Source organism: Squalius cephalus (assembly GCF_949319135.1).
Source record: "Squalius cephalus genome assembly, chromosome: 14".
Taxonomy (NCBI): Eukaryota; Metazoa; Chordata; class Actinopteri; order Cypriniformes; family Leuciscidae; genus Squalius; species Squalius cephalus.
The window spans coordinates 18,998,804-19,023,361 of NC_137135.1; the positions used below are offsets into that span (position 1 = coordinate 18,998,804).

Here is a 24,558-nt window from a genome sequence, read left to right on the forward strand (position 1 = left end):
GCTTAGACCTAGGGTTGACATTTCTAACAAGAAGAACTCTTAGAACGATGAAATTTGTAACATAATGTCCCACTATGAGGCAAAGTAAGGGAAAGATGTGAAGTCACACCTCGCACACTCTCAGACTCTGTAGTGAACCCTAGGAATGTAATTTTCCAACACTTTGCTTCCGCCTCCTGGCAACACACAACCAGGTAGAGGTCTCAAATTTGACAAATAATTGTGTCTTTATGTCCTGTATAACATATGTTCCATAGGCTGATATGTGAAAAAATTACTGACAAGACCCCTGCCAAGGCCTGTCTGACCCATGCAGTTCATAGGCTCGATATTAAGCTTAGACCTAGGGTTGACATTTCTAAAAAGAAGACCTCAAAGAATGTTGAAATTTGTAATATAATGTCCCACTATGAGGCAAAGTAAGGGAAAGATGTGAAGTCACACCTCGCACACTCTCAGACTCTGTAGTGAACCCTAGGAATGTAATTTTCCCACGCTTTACTTCCGCCTCCTGGCAACACACAACCAGGTAGAGGTCTCAAATTTGACAAATAATTGTGTCTTTATGTCCTGTATAACATATGTTCCATAGGCTGATATGTGAAAAAATTACTGACATGACCCTTATGACCAACAAGAGATTTGACCCTTTTATTGAGGTCACACCATGTTTTTTTTTCCTTATCTTAACAACCACTGTACCTGCATGATAGTTTTAAATGATGTCAGCCACATGTAAGTTGACACAGCAGGTGATAGTCAAATTAAATTAATCAGTACAACACACATGTAAGAATCATAAAGAGAAGTATGGATGTTTCCATGCTTTCTGCATGCTTTCACTGCAAGTCCAGGTTAATCCAAGTCATTGCTCCAGGCAGCTGTTTACTGCATTTGCTGGTGCAGCTTCAGAGCCTGGGGGATTAAATTCCTATGATGAAGATGACTGAAAATAAACAGAATATACAAAAGAGTGCAACCTGTTGCAATAAGGACTTATATTTGACGATAGTACTGGTACCCAAAAAACAGTTTTAATCAGCTTTAATGTGTGATGACTCCATCACAGATGTTGACAGAATGTGTTGTATGTGAAAGTGCATAAAAGAGTAAGTCCAACAAAGACATTTGGCATTGTAACAACTGTTTATTAAAACACACACACACACACACACACACGCACACGCACACACACACACACACACACACACACACACACACACACACACACACACACACACACACACACACTACATAAGGAAGGAATCCTCCTCCACCCAGGTGCTTCTCCATTTTTTTCCACTGAAATGAAAACAGAGAACATATGTATGTTATGTGTAACAAGTATTTATTTTAAGAGTTCAAGAACTTACAAAACTACTTTAAAAAAATGAATGTTGTCATTTGACACATTTGATTCATTATCACTTACATGGTGACAAAAAATGGCTGACGTTATGTAAATCACATGAATAAGTATCAAAGTCAAGTCAAGCTTTTCTACAAAGTACAGTGCAATTTTACAAACCCTGCAGAAATAGATTAACTGAAATACAATCTTATAATCATCCCGAAATATTTGGTGTAGCCCACATTTGGGCCCACATTTTTTATATACGTTGGCTAATGAGTACCTACTTTGTACAACTTGGGGCCTTTGAGAAAAAATAAGTCTCAATTACCAGTGTTGGGGAGTAGTGAACTACAAACAATTAAACTATTAATTTTACTGAATTTTCTGTAGCTTCAGTAGTTAAAATGCATTCTTATTTGCATATTAATTCAAATACTTAAATTACATTTTTGCCATTTTTGTGCATTTAACTACTGAAACTACCAACAAATTATGGCCATAAAAGGAAAGGAATGATTAGGCGAAATGCTGTGTGGCACAATGTTGGCGAATGTGAAGCTTTGCCCACTGACTTGGATCCGCTCTAAAATGTCATGGGTACTTCCTTGACCCATGATACACCTTTCATGAAACTCATGCTGTTAGTTTTTGCGTAATCCTGCTTACAGACAAACAAACAGCACTGAAACAAAAAAGAGGTAAAGAGTAAAGAAGATTTCCATACATACCATAAACTGCAAGGGTGCCATTTCAGAAGGTATTCCTTCCTTCCCTAATGAAAAAGTAGAATATTAAGTTAGTTTGATTGTTGTCAATACTGCCAGCTACACAACCGAAAGAGGGTAGAGATATACTGTACAGCGCATTCAGGAATTCAGACCCCTTTCACTATTATCACAATTTTTGTTCTGCTGCAGCCTTGTGTTGAAATAGTTTAAAATAATGTCCCCCCTCAATCTACACACAAAACCCCCTAATGATAAAGCAAAAGTGTTAAAAAACCTAATAACTGTAAGTAACGTAATATGTAGGTCTACACTTAAAGTACAGTAGTTAAGTAGGCTTACACGTGCAATAACTATCAATACACTTTCATAAATAAAAGACTGTTAAGTTGTCTACGTACAGTATATGATATCTGTCTACATACAGTATATACAATAACCTGTTCTACATTGCACATATGTCTTGTAAATTTCTGTTCTCCCAAATATTTCTGTAAGTATCTCTGTACATTTCTGTTCACCTAAAAGTCTAATACTTCTGTACACAATTAGTTTATATATATACTGTATATATATATACCGGTATTCGGAATTTCTTCATGTGTTTTTATTATAATAATAATAATAGCACTGTCCATGGAGCGGACCTGTTTTACATTTCACTGCTGGTTATATATTCTCTATATAACTGTGTATGTGACAAATAAAATCTTGAACCACAAATGTAAAACATATGTGAAATAATAGTGGAAAATCATATGTTGTATCATGTCATATCATTATGTGCAATGTAGATAAGTCTTATGTGTTAATAAGTTCAGTTCTAACCCTGCAATAACATCCATTTTTTAATGTTCTACTGCCTAGTTTTTATCCATATCAGGTAATGGCTGACCAACCTCTTTAACTCGTTCCTTCAAAATATCTCCCTTGTATACCTCCTGGCTGCTGTGAGAGCAATCTGAAATACACAATTTGTTTTGGGTGAAATGTCCATTAATTTTCTAATGCGAAAACAATCACTAGATTCTTTGTCTCAAAGATAAATTAGATACATGTTTTAAAAAACATATACACCCACCATTCTTCTTCTTCCTCTTGTTTCCTCCAGGAGCAGGGATGGCAAGAGTAGGAGCTAGAGGGGTAGGAATGGGAAGAGTATGAAATACACAATTTGTTTTTGGTGAAATGTCCATTAATTTTCTAATGCGAAAACAATCACTAGATTCTTTGTCTCAAAGATAAATTAGATACATGTTTTTAAAAACATATACACCCACCATTCTTCTTCTTCCTCTTGTTTCCTCCAGGAGCAGGGATGGCAAGAGTAGGAGCTGGAGGGGTAGGTATGGGAAGAGTAGGGTCTGGAGGGGTAGGACTGGCAATATTAGGAGCTGGAGAGGTAGGAATGGCAAGAGTAGGAATGGGTAGAGTAGGTTCTGGAGGGGTAGGACTGGCAAGAGTAGGATTGGGAAGAGTAAGGTCTGGAGGGGTAGCACTGGCAAGAGTAGGAGCTAGAGGGGTAGGAATGGGAAGAGTATGGGCTGGAGGGGTAGGACTGGCAATATTAGGAGCTGGAGAGGTATGAATGGCAATATTAGGAGCTGGAGAGGTAGGAATGGCAATATTAGGAGCTGGAGAGGTAGGAATGGCAATATTAGGAGCTGGAGAGGTAGGAATGGCAAGAGTAGGAATGGGTAGAGTAGGTTCTGGAGGGGTAGGACTGGCAAGAGTAGGATTGGGAAGAGTAAGGTCTGGAGGGGTAGGACTGGCAAGAGTAGGAGCTAGAGGGGTAGGAATGGGAAGAGTATGGGCTGGAGGGGTAGGACTGGCAATATTAGGAGCTGGAGAGGTAGGAATGGCAAGAGTAGGAATGGGTAGAGTAGGTTCTGGAGGGGTAGGACTGGCAAGAGTAGGATTGGGAAGAGTAAGGTCTGGAGGGGTAGGACTGGCACGAGTAGGAGCTAGAGGGGTAGGAATGGGAAGAGTATGGGCTGGAGGGTTAGGACTGGCAAGAGTAGGATTGGGAAGAGTAAGGTCTGGAGGGGTAGGACTGGCAAGAGTAGGAGCTAGAGGGGTAGGAATGGGAAGAGTATGAAATACACAATTTGTTTTTGGTGAAATGTCCATTCATTTTCTAATGCGAAAACAATCACTAGATTCTTTGTCTCAAAAATAAATTAGATACATGTTTTTAAAAACATATACACCCACCATTCTTCTTCTTCCTCTTGTTTCCTCCAGGAGCAGGGATGGCAAGAGTAGGAGTTGGAGGGGTAGGACTGGCAATATTAGGAGCTGGAGGGGTAGGAATGGGAAGAGTAGGGGCTCCATAATAACCTAAAAGCAATCAGTAATACAAAATGTGAAATTATAAACAGCATCTAGGTTGGAATATCAGTAGGCTACATTACGTAACTATGCAACACTTACTTGATGTGGCCAGTGATTTGTCCACAGGAGGCTGTGGGATCTCTGCTGCTGAGGCTGCTACTTTCTCTGACTGACTCCAACCTAGTATTAACAGAAGTCAAACCAAAAAATTAATTCAATAACACAATATAATTAAAGGGTTTAACTGATTTCAATATGGCATTACTGCTATTAAAAAAACAAACAAAAAAAAAAACTAAACTTACTATTTATCTAATGACATCTTGTTTTACTTTAACATACAACAATACCTTGCACAACAAATTCAAACAACGCCTCCATCCTCTTTAGGCAGGCAGATGCTGCCTCAGTGACTTTACATCTGGGCAGAAGTACCTCACAGGTCCACGATTTAGTTCCAGGGCGGGATATAAATAACACACCCCTGGAGCCAAGGGCCTGAAACCTTTCCAGCTTCCAACAAGAGTAAAGCAAAATCTACATTATTTCTGAACATTTATGCTCTGATAAATTTCAGAGTCAGTTAAAGCAAGATCTTTGTATACTAACATAATGACATATGCTGCGTGGCGTGCGTGCATACATATTCATAAGAACTATTCCGCTGCAATAACAGTTTTTAGAATTTTGGGATCAGCAATTAGAAGCTTTACACAGTGATTTTTCATTCAGAAGATGAGTCAATAAGTGTAAACCTAAAACTAAAAAATACAGGTGTTTAATTACTTATGTATGCAAGCCAAAAAAATAAAAATAAAAATAGTCTGTAACATACCAACAAAGAAGCGTCATCCCTGAGGTGGGATGAAGTGTTATTCTTTTTCTGGGCCTGGGCCCATGTCTCTGATTTCAAATCAAATCTTTCTATTTTTTTTTTCAAACGCAGATTGTGGGGCTGCGCTGCTTTGCAGTACTTGCACGTCTTGCAAGCCACATTGATTTGCATCGAACAAGACGCACATTTCTTAGTAGTTGAACCAGGTCCTGGCATATCTGTTTGGAAAGAGACATAAAAAGAATGGGTTTCACAATAATAATACAATGAAATTATATAAAAGTTGGCTAATTTTTCTGGTCTTTGGCTGGTCACTAACATCAGGGCACGGTGTCTCAGGCATTACAACCAATACAACTAAATAAGAATGGCGATTTTTTGGGGTTGCCTCGCTGTACAGCTCGTCGTTCTGGTAGCGATTTCCCATACATTGCCATTTCTAACAAATGCAATTACCTGTACACATTCCTCTTCCTCCCTCTGACATTGGTTCCTAAAGTGTAGGGTGGTTGAGGGTGAAAATACAGAATGAGAACACTAGACAATCAACTGCTGGTCAAATTAAATATGGCACTACACCTAACAGCATAGTTAATAACAACTTGAACCTATATAGCGCCATTCATTGTACCTAAGGTCACTTAACAAATGGGGGGGGGGGGGGGGGGTAGTCTCAAATAATCATATTTTATGATGAGTTTATAGCCTACTTTATACTTATAAGGGACAGTTAAAGTTAGCCCAATTAGCAATACAAGAGACACTATACATAGCCAATCATAAAACTTTTTTTGATCTGCCCAATTGATCCGTTTTAAAGAGCTCTTATCAAATAAATTGAAATGTTTAAAATGATTAACTGATAAAATATTTAAGTTGCACTGATTGATGAAATGATGGTAACACTTTAGTTTAGGGAATAAGTATTAAAAATTAACAAATAACTAATGTGTCTCTGTATTAGAGCCTAATAAGGCCTGCATTAAGCATCATTCATTTATTAGGCCTGTATTCACCAATTTCCATATTCTCATTGAATAGGCCATTTATTATTGGTAAATCCTTAATAACCCAAATACCTAAGGTTACTATAAGGTCAACATAGAAAGTTTAGCTTTCACTATAATATAACTATAACGTTATAACTATATATAGAGTGAACAAAGAACAACATACACATATGAAATAAGTTATTTAATACACTAAAATATTGCAAATGGCAATAGCTCTTATATAATTACATTGTTGTACATATTGTTGTCAACGCGTCTTACGTTACCTGCTTGATGAAGTCCGAAGAGGAGGAAGTCGTGGTTGAAAGCGGGAGTATAACGTCATCATTAACGGACATTAACGGGTATTTTCCCAGAATTTCCACAACTGGAAAATCATGCAAGTTTCACATTTGAAAGTATTAATCCTGTGAATAGTTATTCAGTGTGTGTGTTTTTTTTTTTTGGTTTTTTTTAAATAAAACTTTAGCAAATTACGGTGACGTCACGTGACGTCTTACATTCGGGTATTTTTTTTCTTTCTATTGTGTAGTTCTCACGTTTGGAAAGGGTATGCACTATTAATGTATTGTACCATACACAGCAAAAAAAAAAATTCTTCACGGAATCAAAACATTACAAATGCAGTGAACACATAATGTCTCCTCATCTGTATAAGCACTAAGGTGCTAACCAATGGCACTGCAGTTACTGGAGTTAATTGTTTCCCGGTAATTTAGTTGCTAAGCAACGGAACTAGGTTGAGTATTTAAAAGGTTATGGTTAACATGGTTTAACGTCGATATAATACATTGTTTACTTTCACCTAAACGAGGAGCTGGGGGAAGCAAGAAAAATTGACGTTTTGAATAAAAATGTGACATTTAGACGTTTTTTTCGGCGTGGAACAAGGCAAATGAATGTTTTTCACCTTGAAAATAATAATGTTTTTCACATTTTAAATAATTAAATATAAAATTGCTCAGTGATCGTCAATACAACAGAATGCCATTTTTCTAGGTTTAATGAAAACTAAAATAGGTCGTTATGGCAGAGCTTACAGCGATCGCGTGTAGAATAGGTCAACATCCGGGTATTTCTCCACTGGAACGTGTTAACGCAAACGTGTAAGATTCACGTCTGAGGCTGTTAAACTGTGACATCTACACGTTTTCCAAAGTGGACCAACGTGACTATTTCACGTCTTGTCGTGATACCGGGTTGCGCTCACAGGTATCTTCAGACTATGCTTTGATAGTTTTGAGGCTCATTAATCTTAGACAGTGTGAAATATCTGAGCACACTGGTTTGAAAGAGATTGTTATATAACTCCTCCGAGTTAGAGAAGATTAAACAGCAAAGTGCCCCAGAGATCGATGCCAGTGCATAGAGCAGAACATGTTATAGGCAATTCAGAAGAACCGATCAAATTCACACAGTTGTTCAGTGTAACCAAGCTTGCTAAAGCAATGGAGCATGCATGAAGGGTCTGATAAACAACAAAACAGAAATAACCACTGTCATTCTCAGAGTACCAAAGCTCACAAGGAAAAAAAAAATTCAAAATTTCAAATGGCAAAATTAATCTCTTAAAATGTCCATGCGATAACATTGGTCAGTGTTTAACAGTGAATAAACAATCAGCTGAAGTGAGTTAGAGAAACATACAGAATGATGATAAATATGAAACCACTAGCATGATGTGATATGTACATACTGTATACCTTTTTCACACCATGTCAATCTATGTTTTGACAGGGTGTTTCACTTTGAAAGCTTGTAAAAGTAAAGAATAAAACTTCAGTTATTAAATCTTATTTTACAATTCTTTTAATTTCATAAAACTTTACAAAAGACCATCCCCCAGTTTCACAGACAAGGCTTAAGCCTAGTCCCAGACTAAAATGCACGTTTGAGCTGTTTTAACTAAAAGCAACTTGACCTAGTCTGTTTTGTCTTAAGATGCACATCAGTAATGTTTTTTTCTAAGGCACGTTTAAAAAGAACTACTAATGTCCTAATTGAACTAAGGGATATCCTGTCTTAATCTAAGCCCTGTCTGTGAAACTAGGCCCATGTATTAAATCTGATTCTGATGATGGCGTTCGGTAACTAGGTCTTCTGTAAAGTCACTATAAAATGATTATTAGAACAGTAAGAACAGTATATCACGAAACGAATATTACACGACTTCTGTTCCAAACTTTGTGGGTCAGTAAAATTTGTTAATGTTTTTGAAAGAAGTATTTTATGATCACAGAGACTGCATTTATGTGATCAGAAATACAGAAAAAAACAGTAATATTGTGAAATATTATTACAATTTAATATAACTGTTTTCTATTGTAATATATTTTAAAATATAATGAATTCCTGTGATGCAATTTTCAGCAGCCATGACTCCATGTTTTCAGTGTTTTTTTGTTTTTTTTGGAATTATTTGATGATAGAAAGATCAAAAGAACAGAATTTATTTGAAACTGAAACCTTGGTTTTACATTATAAATGTCTTTACTGTCACTTTTGATCAGTAGAATGTGTTCTTCATGAATAAATTGATTAATTTATTTCAAAATAAAACAAAACCCTACTGACCCCAAACCTTTGAACAATAGCACCATAAGGCTAAACACATTCTAGTATAAAAGAAAACATGAATTGGTGACTAATACTCTAGTTCTAATTAATCACATGCATAACACTTACACTGCAGTCTGTTCAGAATCTCTGCTCAGATTTAATCCATATTGGGGCTGAATTCATTATAGACACAGACACAAGTGAATACACCAGTGCACAAAATAAAAAATAGATGCTCTACAGAAAAATACCTACGTTTGTCAGATTTGTGCATTTGTGGAAAAGACTAAATTATATCATTTCAAACTGAAATTTTTGGTTTGTGCAACTTACTGTTGTCATCCGTGAAGTCTGATTGGAGGGAGCAGATGGACCGCAGACCTCTATTATCACGAGAAAAGGTAACACTGTCGTCCTCAATTTCTAAACAGGAAGTCAAGTCTTGGACTTTTTCTGAAAGAATGAATATACAAAGAAGGAACAGAAAAGTAAAGAGCAATTCTGCAAAGGTCATAACTAAGACCAACTGCTAAACACCTGACTATTCATGAGTTAATTTCAAGAACTCTTTTGTTGTTTAAAGGTACCCTCAGTAACTAGTTTTACACCTAAAAATAGTCTTAAATAATAAATAAAAAAAGAAAAGCTGACAATCTACATGGAGGCCACATGTGGAGATCACACAACCAGCCAAATAGTACTTACTTGAGGCCTTCAACTGAAGCTTCAGACTGCACTTACCATCATACTCTTCATCCCAGTCTGCTTGTATGGAATCCTTTTCTGAGTGTGAATGGGATGCTTTGTGATGTGGTAGGTTAGGGGCAACACTGCACACAGCCACAGTCTTCCTAAGACCAAAGAGTGGATCTGGCGTGAAGCTGCTGAACTCAGGCACTGAGCCTCGGTTGTTTCGACATTCTCCAGGAATGCTGGGTGCGTAGGAGATGGGTCGCACCGGGACCTGCGGCGGGGTGTCCGGGCAGGATTGTTTTCGGGCTTGGTTGTATACACTGGACCTCTGAATGTAAGAATCAACATCTTTGTACTTATCAAGGTCTTTATCTCTCTTGCCAGATTTGGAGGTTCCCTTCCACACTATTAAGAAGAGCAACGTCAAAACAAAGATGGCTGTCAGGAATGCCAGCATTGCGACCAGTTCTCCAATCCAAGAGTTCCAGGATGAAGATATAAGTTGGTTTCTCACTTCTGTGTCCATCTCACACAGTCTCCCACGGAATCCCACCAAGCAAGAACAGTTAAAAGATCCATGTGTGTTGACACAACGGCCGTCATTGAAGCAAGGCCTGTCCACACACTCGTCGATATCAATCATGCACCTAAAAAATAAAAATGCTCGGTCAAACATACTAGAGGAAAGTACTAAGATTTGTTAAGAGGTCGAAAATAACAACAGCAGACCTTTCTCCTTCGAATCCTGACTCACACTGACATATGGGTCCATCAAGACTGTCTATACACTGTCCACCATTTTGGCATGGATTCTCCTTGCAGAAAGGACCTATCTGACACCTGCGGTCATACAGAGAGTTTTGGGCATACAGTAATTATGTCCCATTAGAAGATTTTATAGTCAAAATTTCACTTGTACAGTACATTGAAAGTGCAGTACCTTTGTCCTGAGTACTGGCCCCTGCATTTACAGGAGTAGTCCAGGTTATTCTGGATGCAGGTTCCTCCATACAGGCAGGGGTTGGAGTCACACGGACTGATCTTGACCTCACAGTGAGTCCCAGAGAATGAAGTACTGCATTTACAGGCATAACCTGGGAGAATATCAATGATTTAGCAATAAACCAACTGATAGATATAACATGGAGGTCAGATAAAGATTTTTCATCTACAGTGGAGTTAGAAACCAGAAAATGTTGGAGTTAGAAAGCAAAAATGTTTCTGTTATTCTAATTTATATTTAACCTTTTAATATTAAAATGTAATTCTGGGATAAATTTCAAAATAGGAAACATAGTTACACAGTTACACACACTTTACTCAAAATTGCAACTACACTACCATTCAAAAGTTTGGGGTCAGTAATAGTTTTTAATTACTTAATTACTTCAAGTCTATATTTATTTGGTAAGAAAACTAAATATTGTGAAATATTATTACAATTTAAATGAATGGCTTTGAAAAATGTAATGCATCTTTGCTGAATAAAAGTATTCATTCAAGTCTTACTGACCCCAAACACTCCCAGTGTGACTTAATATCTCACAATGAGACTTTTAAAAAAAGTCACATTGTGAAAATGGAATATAAAGTCACATTAGGGGACATAAACTCCTTCAAGAAGTAAAAGCATAATTACTTGGGGTGAACTAAGGGCTAATCCTGGCTTAATCTAAGCCCTGTCTGTGAAACTAGGCCCAAATGTATTAAACATAGAGGGCATGTTGATATAGCTGATTATGGTGTTCAGTAACTAGAATAATTCACCTTTATATTAATACAGATACGGTTAGTATGTTATTTTCATTAATCTACAGTATGTGGGGTTCAGTTTACCTCCACTCTGCCTCATCAAGCAGCTCCCTCCATTCAGGCAGGGATTACTAGAGCAGTCTGGAGATGGGAAGAAGACACAGCCAGGAGACACTCCTACCATGTCCTCAATGGCTACCCCTAATGGATCACTTGAGTCCAAGGACAGTCTCTGTCCATTAAACAGCACAGAGTCCATGCAGGCCTGTAGGCTGTTTGATACAGGCAGATTGCGCCTGAGTCTGGAAATGAGACGTTGAGCGTGTCCACCCAGGACCACCTGGTCGCCCAGGTTTAGGCAGTGGAGGGGTCCGGGTGCGATGCCCGACGCAGAATGGAGCTGATCCAGAACCAGCCTGGCATAGTTCCCCTTCACTTCAAGTTCTGCCATGTGCCACTGTCCATCATTCACCTGGACACTGTGCACAGAAACTGTGGCGAGACCCCAACCGCAGTCAAACTGGAACTGCAGTCTGCCTCCAACTATCTGAGGAATACATTCAGTCAGTATTAAGAAAATGAAAGAAAATGAATCAAGAAAATGAAATACACAGTGATTTAATATTCTTTTATACCTCTAGAATGCTGTGGCCTGTTCCTCTGGCAAGCATTACTGTTCCTTCTCTTGAGAGAGTTTTTAACTTGAGCGTGAGCTTCACGTCTCTTGTGCTTTCTCTCAGGCGATATTTAATATAGCTGCTCTGACTAAATGTCATTGAAGATCCTCCTTAGAACATAGAGGGAAAACAGGAAATAAAGTTAGTAGCACATTAATTAAAATAAATACAGATGACATTTAAGTTTGGATCATGGTTGCATGTGTCTATTTTACAAACCTTTATACTGGCTGGAAAAATAAATGTCTAACTAAATCATTTTAAGCCATGGAAAATTGTAGAAAATGTCATGCACAGAATACCCATACTAAAATGTTTCTACCACAATCTCATTCTGCCCCACAAAGGGAAAACCCAGAAACTACAGCAACACTAGAACTGAGTTCTTAAATTTCTTGACTGAATTTTGATGATCAGTTTTCATACTTGGATTTCTTTAAATCTTAGCATAGTTGTGCTAACGGATCGCTCACGGGACAGTTTTAAATGTACAGTTACTGAGTTTTGCCTTTGGCTGCATTGTAACTACAGTTATTGATTCTATAATAAAAATAACAATATTACAGAAATATTTTGATAGCTTCATACATGATTTGAAGAATATCCCATTTTAATACTAAAGTGTTACCGTCATTTTTGTAATAACAAAATTAACATGTTAAACCCACTTGTAACGATTCTAACAAAAGAAGCATAACACGTGGTTGTGGGGGTCAGAGATAATTAAAGTCCCCCTGTGGTGAAAATCAAGCTTTTAATGTTGTTTATGTGGTGTATTTAATGTTTTAAGACAAACCATGTACAAATTCAGAAGTATTTTCTCCTTAAAACGGCAGTGAACCAAAGACAGTCTCAGAAAGTTTGAACCTTTGAAATCGCTGGTGTTTCTGACGTCACAAACTACCCTGTAACCAATCAGGTCAACGTGTGATCGTCAACCAGTGGATCTTTGAGCTGGTGTGAGTGAGTGGAGACGGGGATAATTTGCATATTCATAGAACCGCGTATACTAAATGAGGTAAAGGTGTAGCCCTTACATTGAATAACCTGAATAACATTCAAGCTATTTTTAGGCATGAAGAATTTTTTTTCAAGGAAAATCTTTTCATTTTGGTGATCAAAGATGAGTTTTAAGGGATACAATTATTGACTACAGGGGGACTTTAAAACTGTCAAGACATTCTCGTTAAGGATATAATGGAGGATACCCATTATCAGCTGAAGAAATTCACTTATATTATCTTGTAGTTGATTTACTGTTAAACACCTCATAGATCCTACTCAAGGAAAGCTGAAATTATGAAAAAATACCCTTGTGTTAAATTGTGCGTAAACACTGCTTCACCTAATGATTAAATCTGCAAATAGCTGAAAATGAACCCTGTATTATTGTACTTAATGAATGTGTGTTTACACTACACACTAAAAGCTTGCAAATTATTATTAATTAAGTGAGCGGGGAACAATTTAATCTGCACCTGTGATGGGTCCTCAAGATGACACTTCTGTCTTATCTGATAAGGAAATTAATTTTACTGTTACCTGAGCATTTGACATTGGCACCACCTGTGCATATGCAGCTGTGTTTTTCTTTCCCAAAGCCTGACACACACTCATAGCCCTCTGGACATGGGTTGTTCACACAGGTGGTTTCATGCTTCAGACACTTACTGTCTGAAAAGCAGAAGGTAGAATTATTTTTTTAATTGAGATTAAAATTACGTTTCAATTTAATTGTACTTTACTGTATTGGCATGATTGTTTTACATATTGTCAAAGCATCAGTACACATAATCATGATTTTAATTTCAATAATGTTACTTTTCAACAAATATTTTTACTTTTATGATTGTTAATATAATAATAGTACAATAGTAAAAATAAATAAATAAGGTTTTTAATGTCACATTTTATAATGGTCACATTGCATACCTGTGCAGAGGCATTCGGCTGTTATGTTGTGTTTAGGAGTGACATAGCTGACTCGGGCAGTGCTGTATGTGGCCATACTGGTCTGGTTAAGCAGGACCACTCGTCTGCAAATACTCCTGGGACATTCAGAGCTTAAGCACTGACTATTCAAAACCCTCACTACTTGTAGTCCTGTCATCTCTTTGATGGCTGCTCTGGAAGAGTTGAGCTTCTGAGAGAGGGCTTCCAGTGAGCTGGCGCCTCGTCCTGGTCTCTCAAAGAACAGAAGAACATCCAGGCCGTCGTTCATTTCTGCAGGCTGCAGACTGATCAACTGCATGGCACCCCTGCGGACTCCGGCTACACTGCGGATAGCTTTTTGGACGTTTTTCCAGTGGTCCTGGATAAAATCCTCAGCAGAGATGCCAGCAAAGCCCACAGAAACAGAACTGTCCAGCATCTGCTCTGTGACCCGCAACACGTTCACTGTGACACTGGCTAAGGCTGAGAAACGACCGTCACTGACTGAGACATTAAGCTGGTAATAACCCACGTCCAAGCCTCCACGGGCCAACAATCTGCCATCCTTGCCAATGACAGAGAACAAGCTGTGTGACTGTGGCTCCAGATTGAATGTGAGCGTGTCATATTCATCTTGATCTGTGACGTGGACCTTGCCCAGCATGCCTCCGAAATACTCATCTTCCAAGATCATGATGAAAACATCCAGAGAAAGCACAGATGGAGGATACACACTCGCCTGTACTACAAGCACACTGACAGAAGTGACTGATTTCAGTGGGGGCCTTCCATTGTCAGACACCTGGAATCAGACACAGACCATTTTCATTTTAAATATGAAACTAAGGTAATGGTTTGCAATAACTTTCATACATCTCCATAACCTGTACATACATATAGTTCATGAAACCTTTAATATTTTCCTTTTATTCAAATTTGAACATACATCAACTAACCTTTTAAGCACTGAATAATATTTTTAAATGACAACTTAATCAAATAGAAAAAAATAATAAAGAAATAAATCTATACACTACCGTTTGGGGTCAGTGACATTTTTAAAATGTTTTTGAAATAAGTCTCTTCTTCTCACCAATTAAGGCTGCATTTATTTGATAAAAAATACAGTAAAATATTGTGAAATATTATATCTATGTCTATTTTCATATATTTTAAAATGTCCTTTATTCCTGTGATGGCAAAGCTGAATTTTCAGCATCATTACTCCAGTCTTCAGTCTCACATGATCCTTCAGAAATCATTCTAATAAGCTGATTTGTTGCTCAAGAAATATTTATTATTATTATCAGTTAGAAAAAAAAAAAGTTTTTTTAAAGATTATTTGATGGATAGAAAGTTCAAAACAACATAATTTATTTGAAATAGAATTCTTTTGTAACATTATAAATGTCTTAACTGTCATTGTTGTTAAATTTAATGCACCCTTGTTGAATAAAAATATGAATTGGGGTGGGGGGGGGTAGTATATACAGTATATAATAAAATATAATATTAAAATAAATATAAATAAAATGACACATAATAATATAAATCAGATATGTCTATAGTTTATTATAAAATTATGTGTTTAATGTATTCAAATTCTGTCAATATTATAGAACAGGCACAGGACCAGAAGTTGTGGATGGGAAGGTTTTCACTTGACTGTAATGACACTTGTTCAACACAAGAGGGAACTTTCAACACACCAATCTTTAAGAATGTCTGCTTTGTATAACACAATCAAATCTTCCACTAACAGGTATATTTTGTTAACAGTAAAGGAATTATGCATGTTTTTGATTTAATAACAAATGTATTTTTTTAGGTTTACATACATAATGCTGTTCTCAGCCTACAAATCAGACATTTTTTTTTGCTTCGATTCATTTGGTAGCAGAACCTGATCCTGGATCAACATCTTTGTTGATTCTGGAACAATATTCCAACCAACCAATCAGATTTGAGGGACAAGTTTACAGTTTATGTCAAGTTTAGTATTACAACAAGGGTGCTTCTACATCAGTGTCATTCTCCTATCATTTCCATGTGACTTTAGGGATAACTTATGGGTAGGGTTAGGTTTAGGGGTAAGGATATGGTTAGGATTGAATTTTGAACAGGAACGTTGATCCAGGTTCAACAAAATATGTTGATCCAGGAATGCACCTAACTCTTAGCCTGGGTTTCCCCATGCTGACTTGCACGCAGCGCAATTTTATTCACGCTGCTAGGCAGCCTGGACACCATGGACCAGATTTTCCCCTCAAAAAGGGAACCAATCACAGAACGGGGAGGGAGTAGCAAGACGATGACGACGTCTATGCGACACACCGAAGCAGTTTGTTTATATCTATGGATCCAACATGGCATCAGACGCGAAGTTACCTTTCGATGCAGCCTTAGATAGTGTTCTAAGTAGTTTAGAACGCAAGTTTATTTCGTCTTCTTCCTCGTCGAATTTTCGTCGCTCTACATATGTCATCTGGTATAATTGAAACGATTGGCTATGAGGTACGTACAGGCGCGTTTGATAGACATTCGTAGCGCCCAATAAACGGCTCTGGGCATTCGTAAACCACGCTTCAAATACGAGAAAAAGAACATGTGGTTCCCAGACCACATCTCAATAAGACGAGGTCTGACGTTACCCAGGCTACCTAACTCTGCAAAATCAGGACGTGCATTTGGTTGGTTTCGTTCAAGGCTCTCCTAATGCTCTTTTTTAATTTCTAAAGAGAAAATGAACACCTATAGAAAGAACCCCATTCTGCTGAAAAAGTAACTTTTGCACTCTATCAGTGAGGTTTCTGGTCCTCTGGCTATTTGTGAAGGACCCACTGGGATCTGTGAAGTTCAGTTCGAGAAACACTGCTCTAAAAGTCCCCTGAAGGGCTGCTACACAACAAAAGGACAAAGCTCAGTTCTCACCTGCACATGGAGTATGTGTTGGCCCTTTCTCAGTGGTCCAGCTGTCTTTATCACACCCTGCTGGTCTATGCTGAAGGGGCTTGTTTCATCACCCTTCAGAATACTAAAGGAGAAAGGAGGCCCATTTTGGGGGTAATCATTGTCTGTCACATTGAGCCGTAACACACTGGTCCCTGAAGGGAGATTCTCCTATCGAAGAGAGAAAGATACACAGAATCATTCCAACAGACCTGAGAGATTACACCATCACCTCTCACTGAGAACTCAGGCATGGAATAAGAAAAGAGTGCGTAGGATTTAATTTGCTCTACTCTATAGGAGAGAGTGGTCTTGCCTGGATGATGAGACTGTTGTTAGTCTGAGAGAAGACAGGTGGATTATCATTCACATCAGACACAGCCATGTTGATTACAGCACTGTCGGATTTGGGGGGATTTCCACTGTCGGAGGCCAGCACGGTCAGCATGTAACTTGCTACCTAATTTAAAGGAGAAGAAAAAGGCGGAAAAGATGAAGTCATCCTTGGCTTTCGCAAAGGAATTAGAAACACTGTTATCAAGACCTTTGAAGATCATTTCAAAGCCCACCTTTCCATAGTGAAGGGGAAGAAGTTACTTAAAAAGCATTACCTTTTCCCTGTCCAACGGATGGACAAGTCGAAGTTCACCACTGACTGCATCCATGATGAATGGACACGTTTGGTTGTTGTCCTCAATGGAATAGTGGATTTGGTTGTTTAAATGCCCATCAATATCATTCGCTAGTACCTAAGGAAAAAGATCATTACACTTGATGAAAATCTGTTTATCTCACATAAACTATATGCCACATATTTCTATACTGGTTTAGCAAACCAACCAAAATACTGTTTCATCATTTTAATTAGATGTGCATACTGCTCACACAAAACTTGCCGGCACAATTCCAGGGTGTACGGAGTTTTTCATGCGGTTATGCGGTTGGTGTTCTGAGTGAGTTTTTAGCATGTTACTACGTACAGTATGTGGTTGCCAGGGCACTTCTATATGGTTGCTAGGGTGTTTGGGGTGATTGAAAGGCAGTGCTGGTTAGTAACTGTGTAACTGAGTTACGTAATTTAATTACAAAATAAATGTAACTGTAATCAGTTACAGTTAAAATCTGTAACCTATTACATTTCCAAAGTAAACTTCCCAACATTGTTGATAGGTGGTAGGCTATGTGATTGGTAAAACAGATCATATTGTGATGAGAAAGTGAACCTACTGTAAACCATAAAATACAAAACATAACTACCTACACTATGGACCACTTCAAGGATAAGGTGTATCTTAATGCAAATATGCTAAACACTTACCGTCAGCACTGTGCTCCCGAGTCTGGCGTCCTCGCTGACTACAGCCGAGTAGATCTTCTGGCTGAACACAGGGCTGTTGTCATTGATGTCAAGGAGGTGAATGTTAACAGTTACTGTGTCACTGAGCGACTGTTTCCCTCTGGCGGTGGCTTTCACTGTCAGGTAGTGCTGTGGAGACACCTCATAGTCCAGCTGCTCCATCACAAAGATGTCACCTGCAAATACAAACATTCACTAAGTGATCCCCAAATCCACAGTGGAGTCCTCTTTGAGCGACTGTGTGTATATGTGTGTGTCACCTGTCTGTGAATCAATTCGGAAAGCTCCTTGCTCGTTGCCACTGGTGATAGAGTACGTTGTCTGGGAAGTAATTTCTCTGTCCCTGCTTGCAGCAAAGACATTCAGAAGCTTAGTCCCTACCGAGACATCTTCAGGAACTGTGGAAACGTAGTCCTTGCGCTCAAACACTGGTGGATGGTCATTAGCGTCCAGCACTGTCACCACTACAGAACTGAGAGAGGAGAGTCTATGGGGAGAGCCCTGGTCTGTAGCACGTACCCTCAGCACATGCATGGCCTTCGTCTGTCTGTCCAGGGACAGTTCTAAACTGATAATTCCTGAGCTCTCCTCAATTGAAAACAGACCTCCGGCAGAGTCCTCAAACGAGTAACGTAATTTTCCATTCATCCCTGGAGATAAAGAAAAGGGAAAGAGTATTAGGAAATGTCAGTTTTGGAGGTCTCCATTAGATTTCTAACAGCCTGTATTAGATTTGTGGCAGCAAGGGACTGGGATCAAGTTGGTGTTGGTGGAAGAAGGCTGTCTGAGAGTAGTTTTATTCTATTATTATTATTTATTTATTTTAGTTTTCTCATTTCAGTGAATCAATTCTTTTGAAGTGTTCATTTCAGTGAATCTGGGCAAAAAACTTTGAATCCATTGAGTTCATTAAGTGTTCACAGAAGTCCCCTTTCCCTCCTTTCATTTGAAGCCAGATTTTTTTATTTATTTTTTTTTTTTTTTTTTTGCAGAAATAGTCAGAATTTAATTCTTCATCAGTGATTAATATGCTGTTAACTCTGAACAAAACACAATATAGTAACAAACTCTTGTATAGTAGAGTACTCTTCTAATATTTGAATATGCCAGAGCTGTGGCACAGTGGGCTGTACAAGACATGTCGGCTCGCAGGAAGCAAGGTTTAAGTCCACCCTCTCAAACCGCTCACTGTAAAAAGATATCTTGTCAAATTTACAGTAAAAAACTGGCAGCTCTGATGAAAAAATGCCACATGAATAGGAGTTCATTGTAAGTGGGCTGTCCATAATACATGGTGTACAGTGTGAGCAGAGGGTCATAAACACAAAACCAAAACAGCATCAGGGTAACACATGACACTAAAATAATGAAATAAACATAACAAAATAACAGAAAATGTAACACGAAACATCCTAATGTACATTACTGATAACAAAAATAAAGGTAACTTGCAATTAACCAATAAACAGGTTTATACTGTAGCCTTTTTTTGTAAAGGCTTTTTTTTTTTTTAAAGTGCTTCTTTCTACAATAGTCTTTACTCCACGAGAAAGAAAGAAAGAAAGAAAGAAAGAAAGAAAGAAAGAAAGAAAGAAAGAAAGAAAGAAAGAAAGAAAGAAAGAAAGAAAGAAAGAAAGAAAGTTGACAAAATCATTAGTTGAAAATTTGTTGAAAAAAAGTATTTAATAGGTAAAAGTGTATTTAAAATGAAATTTTATTTGTGTTTTATAGTATATCCAAGGACCTCTGGAGTACATGTACTTTTTTAAAAACCTTGGCTTTGAGCAGGTCTGTATTAACCTCATATTGTGACATAGGCTAAATAATGTTTGTCTAGAATGCCTATGCATAAATCTGGCACTGGCTTTGAATAAAATTTACTGTAAACAAGAGAAGCAGTGGCCTGTGCTGTGATTTGGAGTCTTTGTAATTAAAATGACCCCCTTCCTAATGACAAAAATGAAGTCTAAAATAAATACACATTGCTGAGAAGAGTAAACATTTAAAATTTGGACCTAAATTGAGTAAGTGGGCAGAAGAATGTCATTATATAATTAAGTCATGAGTGGGTTGAAATGATGACATTCTGAGGAGAGCGGCTGGGCTTGCAATGAATCCCAAGTGATGCAAAAAATTTGTCTGTCCCTCTAATCTAATCCCTTCATGACATAGTGAGGCAGGAAGGCAGAAATATGATCTAATTGCTTCTTGTTGGGTTAATTTGCAGTTTATATACAAAACATACTTGTTCTCATGCTCATTAGTGCAATGAGAGTAGGCCTTGTTGTTGGTGTCGCCCGGTCGTCCAGCCTAATTGCATCTGACTAATTAACGCCTATGAAAATCCAATGATGACAGAGCTGAATGAATTGAAATTAATCACTTCACAATCTCCTCTCCAATTAGAAAATACTCGCAAAAACATCTTTAGGATGTTAATTCATGAAAGAAACGCTAATTACAAGACATCCTACCTGGCAGTTGTTTACTTTAGTTAGAGGCCACAATAATGTTTGCAAGACATACAAGTGTCCAGAAGCTTCGAAGAGTAATGATGCGGCAGAGAATGGAGTGATGATTGAAATGTTAAATAAGCAACAGGCAATGTGCTTGAGATGTCAAAAAGGAAAAAGCGATCTGAACTTACAAGGCATAAAAATTCAGATGATCTATTTAAAATTAGAGTGTGGACTACTGCAAGAAAGTAATTGTTACCTTCGCAGGGAGCTAAGACAATTGTGCAAGAGTGAAGATTATACTAATTTGTTCCAACGTCATGGAACGCTACATGCTGAGTGAAGACGAGAGTGATGAAAGGCCACACAGAGTGAAAGATGACACAGACTAATGCAACTACTGCTCCAATCAGGTTACACCGCTGGAACCAATGACTGTACATCTAACTACAATCTAACAATTCTTTCTTCATTTTTGTATGAGGGAATTTGGAAAAACAAGGTTACCAAATAATAGAAACTGTTGCTTATGTTGAAAAGTTGTTCATACCAATATCTGCATCGAAGGCTTCTAGTCGTGCCACGTACGTCCCAGGTTGTGTATTCTGAAAAATGCTCACATGATGTGGGTCCGATGTGAATTTGGGAGCATTGTCATTAACGTCATCAACAGTGATGACCACAGAAGCTTGGCAGAAGCGATTGCCCCCATCCACGGCACGCACAGTTAGGTTGTACACATCTGTCATCTCTCTGTCTAGGGTTACCAACGTTTTCACTACACCTAGAAGAAGAATACAAAAATGTAAACTACCGTTTAAAAGTTTGGGGTCAGTACTTTTTTAAAGAAATTAAAAAACCTTACTTTATTCAGCAAGGATAAAGGATACAGCAAGGACAATAAAGACATTTATAATGTTACGAAAGATATACTTCAAATAAATATATATTTAATGTAAATATAAATTTTTCTTTTAAATTATCATGTTTATCAGGCTCATATGTTAAGGTTCTAGGGGTGTAACGATTCGTTTTAACAACGATTCGAATCGCGATTCGTGGTTGTCGATATAATTCAAGGACGATATTGGTTCATTTAGAACGATCCGATCCGAAACGATTCAGTGACTTGAAATCGATTCAGTGAATTTTTAGCCAAAAATTCTTGTAAGGGAATCAGGTATCAATTAATTATGGATATAAACAAACAAGTAAACAACAATTAATGTCAAATGCATTCACATTTTATTTGAATAAAGTAGGGCTGCACGATTATGACAAAAAATCATAATTGTCGATTATTCCCTTGAAATTGTAATTGTGATTATTAATTACGATTATCACAACATTGAATGATGTTTTGAATAGTTTGGCCATGGGACCCACATTTGCCCATGGTCATCAAGCCGCGACCCACCTTTTTAGGAATTATATAGGCCTATTATAATACATTTGTTTACACAAAAATTGTTGACACACAAGTTCTGTCCCCCTTTACTTAACATACAAAAAAATTGTACGAATATTAAAAGTGCTAAGAAAAAACATCCATATAAAGTCTGACGTGCTTAAATCCAATGCTTTATTTCCTAGTAAATAACTAGCGCTCCTCCTCTCAATCTCCTCTCAAAGAGTGGTTAAGCGTTTTCAACCCAAGCCGTCAAACCTAGGTCATCAGAAAAAGACGCCATTCCAGACCGGAAGTAACTTTTCAGATTTTGATTAAAGATTACCATGGTAAAAAAAAATGTTTTTTAATATTTACTTGCACGGATTAATTGTTCACCACAAGACTAGTAATATGTGCTAACAAAGTAAATAGGGTCAATTTTGATTTCACAGGGACTTTAATGCCAATGATAAGTTTATTAGTCAGTTATTGAAATTATTATTTTCAAAAATGTCACTGATAAGGGTCAAATTAAAAACATGCTAATTTCAAAGAAAAATGTCAGACGGACTGAGTTTTTTGCATCTGAAGTCTTCAAATGCTGTTCTTTCTTATTTAACAAGAAATCCTGAAAACAATTTTTATCACTGTTTCCACAATGAATAAAAATAAGAAATGGAGCAAATCAGCATATTAGAATGATTTCTGAAGGATCATGTGACTATGAAGACTGCAATAATAATGCTGAAAATTCAGCTTTGCCATCACAGGAATAAATTACACTTTAAAGCCTATTCAAATAAAATGTTATATTAATACAATTAAATGCACATTTTGATCAAATAAATTAAGCCTTAGTGTGCATAAGGAGACTTCTTTCAAAAACATAAAAAAATCTTACTGAGCCCAAACTTTTGAATAGTAGTGTTTACGATACACTAATATATACTACATGTCAGCAAGAGTTGAAAACTCGCCAATGTTTCCTTCTGCTTACCTCTTAGAGAGTTTTTTCCTTGTTACTGTCATGCTTGGCTTGTTCACTTAAAGTTTTGAGGGATTATTTTATGTAAAGCAGCTTTGGAACAATATGTATTGCAGAAATCGCTATTCACATTGAACACTGAATGCTATAAAGTCAATAACGATCAGGACTGATAATCACAAGGTTGTGGGCTTGAACCTAGAAGGGATTGATTAATGAGCTACTGCCATTATGTCCTTGAATAAGATACTTAACCCCTTGCTTTAGATACAATTTAATTTTACCTGTTTTGGTGTCAACTGTGAATGATTCAGCTCCGCTACCACTCAACTGGTACGTGATTTCCGCATTTGACTGGATATCTGCATCAGTGGCTGAGACTTGAAGAATTTGTCTTCCAACAAGTGCATCTTCAGGAACAGTTTGCGCATACACATCCTGAGAACAAAAGTGGATTTCAGTTTAAAGTGACTGAAGAAATGGGTGTTATCTAAAAAAAATCATCTGTGAAAAATGTGCATATTCATTAAAAGTTCTCTGCACAGTCCAGAATAAAGAACTCAGGGGCTAATGAATATACACATCATGCCTTTTCACAAACAGGACTGTTGTCATTTGCATCAAGGACAGTGATCTCTACGGTAGCCTTTGACTCAAAGGTTCCATCGGTGGCTGTGATGTTTAAAAGATAGAAATCTCTCTCCTCCCTGTCCAGGGTTTTGCTGACAGCGACCACCCAAACACCATCTGTGTGCTTCACATCAAACAGGCCCTGCGGGTCTCCACCTGAATACATTAAACAAGGAAAAATTAACTTTGGTCTAATCAGAAATATTTAATAAGGAGATTAGCAGTCAAATCATCATGCATTTAGCATAATTCTAAACATCTTGGGGATTTTCATTGTATTTCTTGCTGCATACAAGATACTAATCAGGCGATGTAATGAAACTGAGGACAATAACAAGATGCTCTGAATATCTCTAATCAGCGTCGGTATTATACAGAACACTCATATACATATCATAGATTATTCATAACATTCAGCAATTGAGCTGGTGGCATTAGTTCTGTAATTTCTTTCCAAAGGTTAATAAACACCTCACAAAATTGTCATGTTGTAATGCCAATACCAGTTTCTTTAAAGGGAAAGTTCACATAAAGATGAAAATTTGGTCCATTTCTCACATAAAGCTATCGTATGGCTTTAGACTAAGGGTTTTCAAACTGGTACCAGGGGCTGCAAGGGAATTTTAGGGGGCCAAGAAGAAAATATTTTACACCATGAATTTTTTGAATTGTAAAAGTTTAGGTTTTAATATTAAATATTTATTAAATATGTTTAATGCATTTTTTAACATTACTTTGGAATGATATGTATTGTGAAAAACACTACAAATAAATCTGAATAAAATAAACAGAACTGAAAATGTTACGCTATGTTACAATAATAGACATTTGCCTTTATAATATGATGAATAATATGTAACTCACACAGTATCTTTAGTGAAATATATATCTTAACATTTAAGCAGTTGCTTTAGAGG

General features: G+C 37.4%; 1 protein-coding gene across 1 annotated transcript in view; it reads right to left on the bottom strand.

Annotated features, from left to right (window-relative positions):
- Positions 1 to 24,558, bottom strand: part of fat1b (FAT atypical cadherin 1b) — a gene marked incomplete at its 5' end in the record, with an annotated part of 50,239 nt that overhangs the window by 10,280 nt on the left and 15,401 nt on the right. The window contains 16 exons of the mRNA XM_079893016.1: positions 9,154 to 9,273; positions 9,562 to 10,160; positions 10,243 to 10,353; positions 10,454 to 10,607; positions 11,350 to 11,812; positions 11,901 to 12,052; positions 13,485 to 13,616; positions 13,875 to 14,676; positions 16,806 to 16,994; positions 17,140 to 17,283; positions 17,435 to 17,572; positions 18,142 to 18,356; positions 18,441 to 18,830; positions 21,187 to 21,420; positions 23,296 to 23,449; positions 23,601 to 23,797. Of these exons, the coding sequence (XP_079749142.1) occupies positions 9,154 to 9,273; positions 9,562 to 10,160; positions 10,243 to 10,353; positions 10,454 to 10,607; positions 11,350 to 11,812; positions 11,901 to 12,052; positions 13,485 to 13,616; positions 13,875 to 14,676; positions 16,806 to 16,994; positions 17,140 to 17,283; positions 17,435 to 17,572; positions 18,142 to 18,356; positions 18,441 to 18,830; positions 21,187 to 21,420; positions 23,296 to 23,449; positions 23,601 to 23,797 (4,194 nt within the window). The remainder of the gene's footprint in view (positions 1 to 9,153; positions 9,274 to 9,561; positions 10,161 to 10,242; positions 10,354 to 10,453; positions 10,608 to 11,349; positions 11,813 to 11,900; positions 12,053 to 13,484; positions 13,617 to 13,874; positions 14,677 to 16,805; positions 16,995 to 17,139; positions 17,284 to 17,434; positions 17,573 to 18,141; positions 18,357 to 18,440; positions 18,831 to 21,186; positions 21,421 to 23,295; positions 23,450 to 23,600; positions 23,798 to 24,558) is intronic.